The 15,649-nt window shown below is 41.8% G+C and overlaps 1 protein-coding gene across 3 annotated transcripts in view; it reads left to right on the forward strand.

Annotated features, from left to right (window-relative positions):
- Positions 1-15,649, forward strand: part of GFM2 (GTP dependent ribosome recycling factor mitochondrial 2) — a 36,522-nt gene that overhangs the window by 2,842 nt on the left and 18,031 nt on the right. For all 3 annotated transcript variants that reach the window (XM_082191908.1, XM_082191907.1, XM_082191909.1), the window contains exons 5-18: positions 932-1,057; positions 3,284-3,372; positions 5,175-5,263; positions 7,180-7,240; positions 7,395-7,580; positions 8,202-8,282; positions 9,517-9,665; positions 10,090-10,230; positions 10,321-10,420; positions 10,885-11,074; positions 12,562-12,638; positions 13,744-13,882; positions 13,982-14,167; positions 15,078-15,193. In XM_082191908.1, coding sequence (XP_082048034.1) covers positions 932-1,057; positions 3,284-3,372; positions 5,175-5,263; positions 7,180-7,240; positions 7,395-7,580; positions 8,202-8,282; positions 9,517-9,665; positions 10,090-10,230; positions 10,321-10,420; positions 10,885-11,074; positions 12,562-12,638; positions 13,744-13,882; positions 13,982-14,167; positions 15,078-15,193 — 1,730 coding nt within the window. The remainder of the gene's footprint in view (positions 1-931; positions 1,058-3,283; positions 3,373-5,174; positions 5,264-7,179; positions 7,241-7,394; positions 7,581-8,201; positions 8,283-9,516; positions 9,666-10,089; positions 10,231-10,320; positions 10,421-10,884; positions 11,075-12,561; positions 12,639-13,743; positions 13,883-13,981; positions 14,168-15,077; positions 15,194-15,649) is intronic.

Raw genomic sequence — 15,649 nt, forward strand, 5'->3', positions numbered from 1 at the left:
TGCAGACTGGGCAGTCTCCTATCCTTCCACTTGCCTAGTTGTCATTTTATTTTCCCCCTTCTGGGGTCCCTTTCTAGGGTTCCTGAGTAATAATCCTGGTGCTTTCCCTATGAGGTGTGCTCACCGCCCTGTCCCATGTTGGGACAGGAAGAGTTTCTGGGCATGTCCATGGAGGTTATGGGGCTCTGTTTGCAGGTAGTTTTTTTGTTTTGTTTTGGTCTTTGTATTTCTGTCCTGTGTGTGTAGGAGGATCTGTTCTGCTTGTTGTACAGGGCTCTGCACTGATACTAAGGTTTGGCTTAAGTTATCATTTGCATTTTTAAAATGCAGCGTTGCACACATACAAAGTGAGGTTTTGACCGTGTCATTAGGGATAATAATAATAATAATAATTTTTTATTTATACCCTGCCCTCCCCAGCCAAGGCCGAGCTCAGAGCGGCTTACAAGCAATAATAAAAACAAGATGAATGATTACAACTTAAAAACAAAAATAAAATACAACATTAAAATAATGGAACATTAAAATATTAAAATGTAGCCTCATCGCAGGAGTAGAAGGAAAAGAAAAAGAAAAATAAAAATAAAAATGAGCTATTTACTTACATTGCCCCTGCCATGATTTTCTTGCAATGCATTCTACCTCTCCCACCTGATGTTTGTCCAGCACCTTGCATGGTTCACCTATCCATTCAATGGATAGGACCTCTATTTCCATTGGTGCAGGAATACTGCTGCCCTTATACAAGGCCACGTACTTGGCATCCTAACCAGCTTTCCCGGTCTTTGACATTAGATAGGAGAACTGGGCCTTAGGCATTTTGTTTTATAGCATTTCCCCTGTGATACATTGCATTCTGAAAAATGAATCAAGAGCTAAGATCATTTTACAGTGGCCAAACTGAAAAAGCTACATTCTTTTTCTTAATCAGATGTTGATGATGGCGACACAGTCACAGATTTCATGGCACAGGAGCGAGAACGTGGCATTACCATTCAATCTGCTGCTGTAACTTTTGATTGGAAGGGCTACAGAATAAATCTGATAGACACACCAGGTATGTTATTTTGAGTGAGCGAGATAAAGTCAAGGCAATCGTGACCAAGTAACCTCAGATGGCATTGAAAATGTGTAGCTTTGAAAATTTTGATGAAGTCTTGGAAACTTCCACTTTTTAATTAATGTACTTATATAGTGAGTGTAATTCTCCTGGGAATTTCCCCTGTATCATGTCAATTAAAAAGAATAGGAGCTGTGCAAGAATGTAAAAGTTCTCTATCTGCTGGAGAAATTCCTGCTGACTATGGTCTGTTAACTATAAAAACCCTCACATCATTAAGCAAGTTGGTTTCATAATGTAACTGGCTAAATCCACAAAGGCCATATGCTTGTTCTTGGATCATCTGTTTGATGCATGTTGTGTTTATAATTTTGTCTATTTCAGGATCAGAGTCCAGGAAAACTTGGGTAGACATAAGTTTTTAACAGACATTTAAAAGCATTACTGTCTGTGGCTCTTTTCAGAGAGTGGGTGCTATCACCAAGTGACAATCCACTGAACATGGAATGACATGTAGGGTTTTCTTAGAAGATCTTAACTGTCAGTTTGGTCTGTACCATGGGAGGTAGTCTGCTAAGTACCATTGTGCCAAGTTGTTTAGGATTTTAAATGTCAGCAACAAAACTTTGAACTTAGCTTGGCAGCTAATAGGCAGCCAGTGCAGATCTTTCAACCCACTAAGCACTCTAGTAGCTGCATTTTGCATCAGCTGCAGCTTCTGAACCAGACACAAGGGTAGTTCCACATACAGTGTGTTACGGTAGTGTAATTGTGAAGTTACCAGTGACACAATTTGGCCTTAAATTCCAAGGTACTTCATGTCCTGGTGGATATCAGTGCTGCAGAAGTTTGTTTGGAGTGGATGTGTCTGGTTCTTGATAAATCACGCAGAGGCAAAGTTCATTAGAAAAAGAAGAAATTTTACTACAGGTTTTCCAACTTTGTTACAAAAAGAAAAAACCCTTCAGAAGGGTTAGAAAACAAAATTAAGAATGAGAAACCAGCCCACTGAGCTCACAGATTTATCTGTCTGGTTCAGCGTAACCTTGAGATAACAGAACATAAATCAGAATATCTCCAGCTGCCTCAGCAGAAAAGAACAGAACTTTCCAGAATGAACCAGTATTTCCCAGTTTGTGCCTTCAAAGACTTTAGTCACAACAACCAGTGCATGGACCATACTGGCTATGCTATCTCTGTGCAGGTAATGTGTAAGCCACTGAATTCACCAGGCTAGTGACAGTGATTTACAGTGGTACAGTGGTACCTCAGGTTAAGTACTTAATTCGTTCCGGGGGTCCGTTCTTAACCTGAAACTGTTCTTAACCTGAAGCACGGCTTTAGCTAATGGGCCCTCCTGCTGCTGCTGCGCCGCTGGAGCCTGATTTATGTTCTTATCCTGAAGCAAAGTTCTTAACCTGAAGCACTATTTCTGGGTTAGCGGAGTGTGTAACCTGAAGTGTATGTAACCCGAGGTACCACTGTATTTAGGATCACCCCTAAGCTACACTTCTGCTCTTTCAGATGCAGTGCAAACCCACCCAGAACTGTTACACAACTCAATTCTAGGAACTTGGAACTACCCACCATAGGATCTCAGTCTTATTAGTTACTTTCCGTCCCGTGACTGCACCCAAAGACTGGTTTAGGACATGCATGGCTTTTCCTGATTCAGATGTTACAGAGAAATAGATCTGATATTGTCAGCATGCTGGTGACACTTTCCCTCAGATTGCCTAATGGCAGCCCACAACAACTTCATATAAATATTAAATTGGGGGGGGGGGAAATCCTCCCCTTTGGCACTCTGCAGATCAGCTAACAGAGGGCTCCGGTGTCTCTGGAACTGACCCTGTAAATAGGAGCAAAGCCACTGTAAAACGGTGTCCTCCCATTTCACAAAGATGATCCAGGAGGAGACCGTGATAAGCTGGGTCAAAAGCTGCTGAGAGATCCTGGAGAATCAATAGGATCACGCGCCTGCTGTTGCTCTCTATTGAAGTTCATCCACCAGGGTGTCCCCAAACCAGGCCTTGGTGCAGACTGGAATGGGTGTAGATCATCAGTTTCATCCAAGAGGGTCTGTTGTGGTTTTAGACTGAGTGCCTATTCATCACAAACCAGTAAAAAGTTATTAGGTGAAGACATGCTGCCTTTCTAATATTGTTAAAGCGTTACTATTCTTATGACCTGTGTTACTTCTCTGTGTAAATTGTATGTTAGGCCATGTGGACTTTACAGTGGAGGTGGAACGTTCACTGAGAGTGCTGGATGGAGCAGTGGCTGTATTTGATGCCTCGGCTGGTGTGGAAGTAAGAATGACCACAGTGTGCTGTGACTTTACCTCACTTTAGTCCATGATTTTAACTGATGAGAATTTAAGGCCTAGATGCTCACTTCCACCAGGAAATGCTTGCCTCACATTATAAGGAGAGCGTATGTCATCAGATGGAGGTAAAGGCAGGACAAGAGCCTTTTGGGGGTGGTTAGTGATCTGCTGCCCATGTGTCAAAGCTGCCCCCATTTCTGCAAAATGCAATCCCCACAGCTATGAGCGTTTATCCTGAGGATCTAATCTGAGGATCCAAAATGGCAGCATCTGCATGATAGCATAAGAAATGCTGTGTTGGACTAGCATTCTTTCTCCAGTAGAAGCTAGTGAGATGCCTCTTGAAGTACCGTATTTTTCGCTCGATAACACGCACCCAACCATAACACGCATGTAGTTTTTAGAGGAGGAAAACAAGAAAAAAAATATTCTAAGCGAAACAGTCGATGTATGATTTTTGTGGTTCATGCTGTGGCCACAGACAAGTGATCTGACGGTGAGTTTGGGGTAGCCCAATGCAAAAATCCTGAGGATCCATGTGGATCCATGTTTGTAACCACGTTTTTGCATCACTGCAGCCCCAGGCAATAGTGGGTGCGTGATTTTTTTGGTGCAAACTGTAGCCATGGACATGCTATGTGATCTGATGGTGAAATTGGGGTGACCCAGTGCAAAAATCCTGAGGATCCATGTGGATCTGTGCTTTGTAACCACGTTTTAAGTGGGGAGGGAAGGAAAAGCACTCAAGGGACAAGAAGCACACGTGGAGCAGGCTCTGCTTCTCCCCCCCTCCTCCCCCCCCCTTAGCGAGCTGAAAACCTTTGCTGGAGGGAAAGAGAGCCTGCTTGCTTTAAAGGAGCCTACCGGACAGGAGCCGCTTACACTCGTGTAAGCGGCTCCTGTCCGGTAGGCTCCTTTAAAGCAAGCAGGTTCTGCTTCTCTCCCTCCTTAGCGAGCTGAAAACCTTTGCTGGAGGGACAGAGAGCCTGCTTGCTTTAAAGGAGCCTACCGGACAGGAGCCGCTTACAGTGCTTTGCTCCTTTAAAGCAAGCAGGCTCTGCTTCTCTCCCTCCTCCCCCCCCCCCCTTAGCGAGCTGAAAATCTTTCCTGCTATTTCCAGCAAAGCGGGAGAAGAGCTGCTGAGTAGGGACGAGAGAGATACAAGAGAGCCTGCTTGCTTTAAAGGAGCCAACCGGACAGGAGCCGCTTACACTCGTGTAAGCGGCTCCTCTCCCCTCCCGCTTTGCTCCTTTAAAGAAGCAGGCACTCTGTCCCTCTCTCCTCCCCATTCAGCGTCTCTTCTCCCACTGGAAACCACGGAGGAGGGAAGCATTCGCTCCGTAACATGCACAGACATTTCCCCTTACTTTCTAGGAGGGAAAAAACGCGTGTTATGGAGCGAAAACTACGGTATGCAAGAAGAGCATGTTCCCTTGTTTGCCCAACAAGTACCGTACCCAGAGGTTTTAATGACATACTGATTTCAGTGACATATATTGCAGATTGACTACAGTTTTTTTTTAAAAAGAGCTCCAGTTCTTTGAAGGTGCCTGCCAGCTGCCATCCAACTCCCCCGCTCCATTCCTCATCCATCTCATTTGTCACTCAGTCTCTTGACTTCTCTACATCTTGTCTCATCTGTCTTACTGCAAACCTTCTGAGTAGGAGCCATGTCCATTTTGATGCCTCATACATTGCAAGTGTTAAATAAGCGTTTACACAATTGTAGGTGACAGCAGGCACCCGTTTTGCCGAAAGGATTGACACTTTCCATCTTTGCCTTAGGCTCAGTCTTTGACAGTGTGGAGACAAGCAGACAAGCACCACATTCCACGGATTTGCTTCTTAAACAAGATGGACAAAAATGGAGCAAGGTACTAAGATGTCTGTTTCTTTCCAGGGTTGGTGAAGCAAGGAAAGGCTGATCGATTGTATTATATTTTAGGGTGGTTTCTGATTATACAAGATTCGTGTGACTTAACAACACATGAACGTTAACTGTGCAGTGGTTGCTTTAATTCATTTTATGTGAAATTTACAAAAATGCTCACTTGCCTGGTTGCTTGGGATGCTTCCTGGTCACCAGACAGGGTAACTTTACAATATTTGTTTGATTCATCCTTTAATTCTACAAATAACTTGGGTATAAGTATGTATGAAAAGGTGGGCTTGAAAAAAGAATGGTGTGAATTAAAAAAACCCTGGATATTTGCAAGACAGTTTTTAAATATTCAGATAAGGAAGTTAAATGCTTGCAAAATATGTACTTAATCTGCATAACTGACACCCTGGTCCTGTCATGTTTGCGGAAAATCCCAACTAAAGTACATATGGTCCCATCAATTCAGGTCTTCAGAAAGGCTCTAAGGCCCAGGTTGTTTTGAGTTGCTTTCTCTCGGACTGAGATGGGCTTAGCTGTTTTTAAATAGGCTTTGTGTTGGCTGGAAATTAACTATTTTTAAGGTGCTAATGCTGGTTGTTAACTGCATTTGGTTATATTGTTGTCAGATTCAATTTTGGTATTGTGTTTTACACATTAGAAGCTCGTTTGTGAAAGTTTCTCTTTAACAGGCAACCTAGAAATTTCTTTAAAGGATTGAGCTGTTTGAGATGCAGTGTCTCAAATGTTTATGGCAGCCTGCCTTGCAAACAGGACTCCCTGATGGTGAAAGTGTTAGTCTGTTCATTTATTGCCCTGGTTTTCCTGTGTGTCTAGCAGCTTCATACATGCCAGAGTGGTACATGTGACTGTGTACATGGGCACAATTTCGGCACCATGACTTTACCTGCTGACTCCAGGCTATCACCTCTATTACTAAAGGGGGGTTTGGCAGCAGCTTGTTACTATTGGCCAGTATAGCAAGCTGCTGCCCAACCAGTAGCTGTGGCTGCTGATGCTCAGGCCTAGGTTCTACTTCTTTGTTAGTACAGCTACATGTTGTGGTGGATGTGCTGGGTTTGATGGGTCTTGCTGCTGGTATGAGCCAGGGGTTTGGTTATTAGCATGTGGTTTCTTGCATTCTAACTTAATGAACCACAAGTGCATATTATTTAAAGATGAATTCTTTTGTGTGTGGCTAAAAAAATCAGGCCAGCTCAGCTCAGCCCAGCGGTTCCATCGACCAAAGCATTGCTTGGATCCCCTAATCGCTTACAGTGGTTTGAGACCCGCGGGCGCTGTCTGGACCCATAGGGACGCGGGTGGCGCTGTGGGTAAAATCTCAGCGCCTAGGGCTTGCCGATCGCATGGTCGGCGGTTCGAATCCCCGCGGCGGGGTGAGCTCCCGTCTTTCGGTCCCAGCTCCTGCCCACCTAGCAGTTCGAAAGCACCCTTAAGTGCAAGTAGATAAATAGGGACCGCTTTATAGCGGGAAGGTAAACGGCGTTTCCGTGTGCTGCGCTGGTGCTGGCTCACCAGTGCAGCTTTGTCACGCTGGCCACGTGACCCGGAAGTGTCTCCGGACAGCTCTGGCTCCCGGCCTCTTAAGTGAGATGGGCGCACATCCCTAGAGTCGGACACGACTGGCCCGTATGGGCAGGGGTACCTTTACCTTTACCTAAAAAATCAGACTGTTCAATGAATTGGGAGAGTTGTTATTGAACTTGAGATATCCACATTTGGATCCTTTCTCAGATGTTTAGTTTTTTGGTGTGTTTTTAAGCTAAAACACTGCAGTTTTATTTAGTTCCCTATCTATGGCTCAGGTGGTGTTTTTTGGTTGGGAGGAGTGACATATTGGATAAAGATAAGGATGTGATTTTCTCCCTAACAGTAATAATTTGTCTTTAGTTTCACCTATGCAGTTGAGAGTATCAGGCAGAAGTTGAAGGCTAAGCCTCTGCTTTTACAGGTAATGTAAAACAAACTTTTACTTTTAAACAATTAGCGTTAGTTACAAATCATGATGCATTTTAACTTTGGTGTTTCCTTCATATTACTATGTCTTACTATCTAATTGGGTTTATTTTATTTATTTTTTCTTCTCTCCTTCCCACTGCATCCAGTTGCCAATTGGAGAAGGAAAGAACTTTAGGGGAATAGTTGACATGGTGACCATGAACCAAATTATTTGGAAAGCTGCAACTGAGTTGGATGATGGAAAGAACTTTGATCAGAAACCCTTGGAAGAAACTGATGATCCTGACTTGCTAAGGGATGCCAGGGATGCAAGAAATGCCTTAATAGAACAAGTAAAGTTCTAAAGTAAATATGATATAAAACAGTTGCGACCTTTGATTAATGCAAATATGTCTGAAAACCAAAACTCAAGTGACTGATACTGTTAGCCATACAAGTTGAGATTCTGATAAAATTGTATATTGGGATGTTTTAAATAATGATACACTAGATACTTTAATTATCATATGTTGTACATTTGACTACCAGGAGAGATAAAAGTTCTATATTTCCATTTGTACATACTGCATTTTAATTGTACACTCCTACCCAATTTTGAATTTTGGTTCAATATGAACAATGTTCCCTGTTTAGTTAGTATAAGTGGTGTTGTGGTATCTGCAGCCTTGTCATTCTCCAAGGAAAACCTGAACTGCCCATGAGAGTCCCCCCCCCCCTTTGCCCAACCCTTGTTCTCTCTGGGTTGGAGATAAAGAGGCTAAAAATGTAAAAGCATAATTAGGGAAGTTTATATTTTCACTTTGCTGAATACTCTAAAATACTATATTTTTAGATTTTATATATTCTTTTACATGCCAATTGGTGATTTGCAGATAGTCAAACAGACATTTGGTGGACTAACTTGAATAGTGTGTGATGACAGTAGTGTAGATTATTATTTTTCTCTTCATAAGGTTGCAGACCTGGATGATGAATTTGCTGAGCTGGTCCTTGGGGATTTCAGTGAGAATTTTGATGCCTTGCCAGCTGATAAGGTACATGGCTCTGGGGGTTGTTTATTATATGAACTGCATATTATTACAGTTTTATTGTATTTGTACATAACAGGGTAGAGTGCCTTTTTCCTGCATGTGTGATGCAACCAAATTATTAACGCTTGGTAGAGAATGCTAGGATACTGTGGCAAACCTGCAGGAATGTCATTTGGTAAAGGGAGTGAAGAGATGGCAGCAGGCAGGGAAGGAAGGAAGACGAGAGTAAAGCTGTTGTGAATCAGTAGGTGCATGACACGTATTGACAGTATTTAGAAATAGTTAATAAAAGGGTACTTCCCCCTGCAGTTGACTGGATAGTTATCTTTTGCTCCATGTCAGTATTTTAGTCCAGACAAAATATTGATACAAGTCAACATGCACACAACTAGCTCATTGAGTCCAGGGGAACTTTGAACTGGAAGGCTGCAAACAGTTGCCTGCACCCCTTCCATACAGTCCCATGACTTTTGAAAGTGATAAAAGTTTTACAAGCAGCCTGGGACACAGTGGATGTCGGTAGGGCCTACTGTGCAAATAAAAATAGTTTTTAAAAAGCTATTGGGTGCCCTTAAGTCTTTGGGCGTACCTAGGCAGCACTGGGGTGCATAATGTTAAGCTGCATGTCTTACTGGTATTAAAACATTTTTTCTTTTTAATAAGGAAGGCAATTCTTTCTAGAAACTGCATGGTTTTATGGGAAGACTTGATCATAAAATGTTTTAAAATGATATCCTACTAATATGTTCTGTTTATAATGGGAAACAATCCTTAGGTTGAAACAAGAGCCACAAGCCATAAAACCAAATGGCAGCTACAAAGCCATAGAAAGGATAGGGTTTTTTGTGGGCAGCAAAATTATAAACCCTGAGGGTCAAGGGTATATTCAGGAAGGTGCTTGCAATGCCTGCAAGGTGAAGACTGAGGAATATGGCCAGAAAGCCTGTTCCATAGCACTCATTGGTTGCTTTGTTTTTTAGGGTGGCTTGAGAAAAGAATAAGCCCTAAAAGAAATTTTCTGAGATCTTTGATAAATATCACATAATGCATATCAAGCAGAAACCCATAACTTAAGTATTTTTTCATTAGAACCTTGAATAATGTATATGATAAACACCTTATGACCAAAACAAAATACCATCCAAAGGTGCAACTCAGTTAATGCTTGAGCTGTATACTCTTCCTTTGACTCTTAAGTAGATCATTGTTAAAATTATGAATCTTTGTGCCCCTGCAGCTGCATTCTGCGGTACGAAGAGTAACCCTAGCACAGAAAGCTGTCCCTGTGTTCTGTGGAAGTGCACTGAAAAACAAAGGTGTCCAGCCATTATTGGATGGTGTCACCAGGTATTTGCCTGCACCAGATGAACGCAGCTACGACTTCGTGTGAGTAAGAAGATGACGCGTTTTAAGAAGTTTAAGCATGTGTTAGAAAGTAGAAAGCCATGAAAAAGAAACCGTTTGTTAACTTCTTATGGGAGATTAAAAATAGGCTGGGTTCTTGGGAAGGAGAGAGAGGCTCTAGTGAGGCATAGATCTAGGAAGCATGCGCAGACCACACATTGTAAGTAGCAGCTGGTGTGCTGCAATGTGAACTCATAGCCCAGGACTCGGTAATTCCTAGGCAGATTCCTAAAAGGATACAGGGTACATGGTGCATGCCCCTCATTTTTCTATTAAGCAGTTTTATTTTAGCTCTGCTAAACTAGTACCAATAAACAGATTATTCGTATAGCCAGAGAAAATGCCCTACTTTTTATCATCCAAAATATCCGTTAATGTTATATTTTTCCTTCACTACTTTTTGCAGGCAGTGGTATAAAGATGATCTGTGTGCTCTAGCATTTAAAGTTATTCATGACAAACAACGTGGGCCACTGGTTTTCTTCCGTATTTACTCTGGCACAATGAAGCCTCAGTCAGCTGTCTATAATATTAGCAAAAACTGCACGTGAGTAAAAAAGGGTGAGGAAAGGATTGCGAGTGTAACTGTTCGGATTCCTCAATAGGAGCAGCATTTAATCTGAGCCATTCCTTGCAGGGAGAGAATGAGTCGCCTGCTTCTTCCTTTCGCTGATCAGCAAATAGAAATCTCTTCGCTAACGGCTGGCAATATTGCCCTCACAGTTGGATTGAAACAGGTGAAGAAATATGAAGCCCAAACATTTTTGAAAAAGTCCATCAACATTAATGTGGAGAATTACATTTTGCTGATTCCCAATATTACTGGGAAAAAGTGAACCCAATTCTCTAGTGACTTCTTTATTTTTTAATAACGTACGTTTTTGGTTGGCTCTGTTAGGGAATCTCTCTGCAGCTATAAGCTGACTAGCAAAGTGTTCACTTTGTTTAACAATGTGTTAAACATCAAAGAAGCTTTTGTCCCAGTTTTTTCAATATGGTTCTCTCTACTGGCAAAGAAAAACAATTAGAGAAGGTGAGTTGAAGCAAAAGCAAAAAGTTGCTCTAATTGCTGTCATCCTAAATTGGGATTGCCTGGGAAAAGACTGCCTTCGGCAATTGGCTAATTTTCTGTGCTCTTTAATAATGAAAACCAATTACATGTTGACAAACGACATGCCATGTGCTTTTTGGCATCCCCCAGAGTGCCACTGGCGACACCATTGTTTCGTCAAAGGCGTCAGCAATGGCTGCAGCTCAACAAGCTGGAAGAAATGTGGGGTCAAAGCACGGTCGAAGCAGCGAAGTTGAGAATCTTATCTTGGCTGGCATTGAGATTCCAGAGCCAGTCTTCTTTTGTACCATAGAGCCGCCTTCCATGGCCAGGCAACCAGGTATGATGCAATTACTGAAAGTGTGCTCTTAATTCATACATAGTCCTGAAGAAATGGAACGTTCTGTGGTTTCTCAATATGCAGAATGTGTTCAAGAAGACATATTAAAAAGGCCCAGTCTTCTCATTTACGGTAGATCCAGGATGGGGGAGGGGAGGAATATGCTTTGCCAGTTTAAAGTACAGTTGTTTAAAGCAGTGTTTTTCAACCACTGTCACTAGTGTGCTGCGAGATGTTGCCTGGTGTGCCGTGGGAAAAATGGAAAAATTCGAAATATTTTTTTTTTTTTAAAGTCAAATTTTCGCCCATTAGGCGGGCGCTGGACTGTGTCCACCCTATTTTCCATCCATCCTGGGTGGGGATCAGATTGGATGGGATCGGATGAGAGCGGACAGGCGGTCCGCTCTCATCCGATTCCCCATAGAGAGCAGCGGGGCTCTGACATCTCCCTCTCCGCACACAGTGGTGGTGTGCCTCGTGATTTTTTTCATGAAACAAGTGTGCCTTTGCCCAAAAAAGGTTGAAAAACACTGGTTTAAAGTACAGTCGTACCTTGGCTCTTGAATGGCTTAGTTGCTGAATGTTTTGGCTCCTGAATGATCGAAAACCAGAAGTGAGTGTTCTGGGTTTTGAATGTTTTTTGGGAAGCCAAATGTCCGACGGGGCTTCCACAGCTTCTGATTGGCTGCAGGAGCTTCCTGCAGCCAATCACAAGGCGTGTTGGTTTCTGAACATTTTGGAAGTTCTGTTCTACTTCCAAGGGATGGCAGTATTGACTAAAATGCCTAATTCAGAGTCTAGGACAGAGCTTTCCTAACTTTTAATGCCGGTGTCACACATTTTAGACATGCATCATTTTGTGACACAGTAATTTAGTTTTACTAGCAAACTGGAGGTTAAATGAACCCCTTTCAAGTCCTGGGAGTGTTCACGCAACACACACTGCAACTGGTACACTAATGTGTCGTGACACACAGTTTGGAAAGCTCTGGTCTAGGAACAAGTTCTGTACTCCTAAGCATGGACGTGGTTGGCAGCTCCCTGTGTGACCAAAGATTTCTTGAAATGGATTCAGGGGTTTCAAAACCAGCTTACGATGCAACATAGTGTTCAAAGGGGAAGTGAGGGAGAGAGAAATTATCATTGGGACCATAAGCATTTGAATTATTTTCCTTCCATCATATCGGTGGAGTTTTGATCTATGTTTTGTTGGAAGCTAGATTCTTTTAGTATAGCAGTACAGAAACATTAATAGGTTGATTACAGCTAAAGATACTTTAGCTATATTTGGAAGGCTTTGCTATTCCTAGATATTGCCATTTACTCCAACCTTTCTTTGATGGAAGGGGAGCAGGAACACAGCAACACAGCTGCCTCTTTCCTCTCCTACTTTTCATTTCCACAGATTATTTAAATCCTCAGCAGAGTCTACTTAAACCTCAATTGTGCTCTTCATACTTAATATATAGTCAATACTTTTATTTTAGATCTAGATAATGCCTTGGCTTGCCTGCAACGTGAGGATCCAAGTTTGAAAGTCAAGATAGATTCAGACACCGGGCAGGTAAGGCCTTTAGTGCCAATTACTAAACTTCTCCCAATATTATAATGTCGATGCTTCCTTGACTGTGTTTTTAATGTCTGTGAATGCAACAACTATTGTGCTGTCTTAGGCCAATTCAAGTCTGTAATGTAGATATATCCTAAGTGCCATGGCTTTCCAATGAGAAATGTTGGGAATTTGTTTTCTGTAACAGTATTATTTTCCCTTCTCATAAATACGCAGTTCTGCTGCTTCTGTGGAAGCCATTATGATTAAACTGGTTTAAAACCGATTTGGGTTTGTAACATAACCTTAGAAACATCTATTACTAAGATGTGATTTAAAAATAGAAACAAAAACGGAGGTTTAACAAGCAAGTATTAGTGTTACAAATTTTACAACTTTATTTTTTATAGCTGCATTAAAAGCTGTGACCTTTTACCTGTAAACTGCACACAGCTTAACTCAGCACCAGTTTACTTCATTGTGAAGTTGTTTAGATATGTTAAGATGCCATAAGTTTATAACATGTGATATTTCTTTAAATATTGAGAAAAATGTAAATGAAGCCACATGAATGCTACCAGTGTAAAGGATATTCTGAGGGTTCTTTTGCCTTGTTTTGTGGCATAAAAAACATGTATCTCAAACTGGTAACTTTAATACTGACCTGCATTCTGTTTTAGATTATGAAGCTGTCCTTATTTATTCTGTTTTTAAATCCAGAAAATTTTATAAACTCGTATATTCCCTTTATATTATGTCACTTTTTCATATGCCTCTAATTCTCCATGCCTTTAATTCTCCAACCCATAGATCATTTCTGGCTTGCAAATTGAAATTTTGGATTTGCCATATACTTTTGAGATCTGTTAACAACAACATAGTTTCAGCTAATCTGTTTTGCAGAGTTCTCCCACTATTCTCAGTTGAGTTAAATGAACCAACGTAGGCCGAAGTCACTGAAAAATGCAATCTGCTTCCTGCTGTGTTGCTGTTCCCCTTGATCTAGGTTTTTTTAAAATCTCATCTGAATTATCCATTTTGAAAGAAGATAAAAGTAGCTCACCTCTGTACCCCATGACTTTGATGTAACTGTTAAGAATACTTTCACATTTTTTGCCAGACTATCCTCTGTGGCATGGGAGAGCTGCACATTGAGATCATTCAGGACCGAATCAGACGTGAACATAAACTTGAGACCTATCTGGGACCTCTTCAGATAGCTTACCGAGAAACAATCCAAAACTCTGCTAAGGCTATGGGTAAAGTAACTGTCATCTTGGACCTGCAAGTGAACGACTTAAAATTTTGTTGGCAAGAAGTTCAGTGTGATCTGTGGGATTTTCATTATTTTGTCACAGATACGCTGGACAGAACTGTAGGAGAGAAACGCCACCAGGTGACTGTAGAATTGGGAGTGAGACCGTGGGAGGGAGAAACGTCAGCAACAGCACCCATCATTGAGTATGCAGAGAACATCTGTGACTCACTCCAGCCAGACCTTCGTGAAGCTATAGCAAACGGAATCCATACATCGTACCTTCAAGGTAAGAGCCACCTCAATCCTTATTTTGAATTTATTAGAATTGTTATTTTCTGAGTGCCTAGCCCAAGCCGAGACATTTCGTGGAATGGATCCAGCATAATGATCAGGATCTTCCTCCCCACCTGCACCCCACTTGCCTGTCCCTACCCCCTTGTTCTGGGTTTGAGTTGTTATGAAGAAAATACTGCAAAAAATAAGTGTTCTGAAATTTGTATGTGAAAATCTTTTAAGTTTCTTTTTTTAAAACAAATAAATTAAACACATATGGCAGCGTGGCCTGGACTCTGAGCTCTGCAACCCTGATAATTCTGTGAGAGAGATTTTAAGTATGCTTAGCAGTAACCATGGATAAAAGTTGCCTGAGGTAGCTCAATCCAGTCAGTTGATGGCTGAATCATGGCTGTCAGTTTTGGTTTCTGATCAGAGTTGGTGTTCTTTTGGTGGTGCAACAGGTCAGCTCAGCATGCCTAAATATTGAATTCTTCATACCTATTATTTTCCCATTCCATGGGTTAGTAGAAAATTGGAAACTGTAAATTAATGCAAATATATATTCCCCTATTTTGTTTGATTACTCAGTTTATTTTTTAAAAAAGAAAAAGAACGAAGCTTGTGTGTCTGGTGCTGTTTGCCAGTGTTGTCCTTACCTAATGATAGGTAGATTATCATTAGTGATGACTGGGGTGCTTTTACTTTTTCAAGGCTAGTAAGATGACCCAAACAACAGATTCCCTGCCAGTCAGTGTAGACCAATGCCCAATGGCTTAACTCGGAGTCATGCAGATTTCTGTGTTCCTGGCTCCTATCAGTGTCAACTAAATGTTATGCAGACATTAAGAAATATTCTTTTCCTAGCTTCCTAAGAAATGTTCATTTGGTGTTAATGCATTCTTTGTATTTTCATGTTGTAGGACCATTGCTGGGGTTTCCAGTTCAAGATGTAGTAGTGACGGTACATGCAGTGACTGTAAACTCCGATACATCTCTGACAATGGTTTCTGCTTGTGTTTCCCGTTGCATGCAAAAGGTATAAGTCCAACTGTCTTTCTGAGGTCATTTGCAGCAGTCTTCATTCAAAGTAACAGAATTACAGAGGGGTTAAACAGATTCTCCCTTAATGGTATTGTCTGGTGGTTCCCAAATGGTGGACTGCGGACCCCAGGCGGTCCATGGCACCATTCACATAACAAAAACTACCATCGACATATCAAAACTTTCCAAAGTAGGGGGTCCATGGCTTGGCTTTCGAAAAACAGGGGGTCTGCAGTACTTAGCTAATTGGGAACCACTGGTATAGTCTGTTGGTGGCATCTTCAGGATTGTAATATGCCCATTTTCAGATGTACAGGAGGCCCACACTTTACACAGGGGCTACATTCCAGGGGTCCATGTGAAAAGGCAAAATCATGTAAAGTCAGGAAGACCCCTGGAAACCACTCCTCAAGCAACCCTACCTGTCCAGAGCAGGCATTGTCCCTCCTTG

This window comes from Podarcis vaucheri (assembly GCF_965113315.1).
Source record: "Podarcis vaucheri genome assembly, chromosome: 11".
Lineage (NCBI taxonomy): Eukaryota > Metazoa > Chordata > Lepidosauria > Squamata > Lacertidae > Podarcis > Podarcis vaucheri.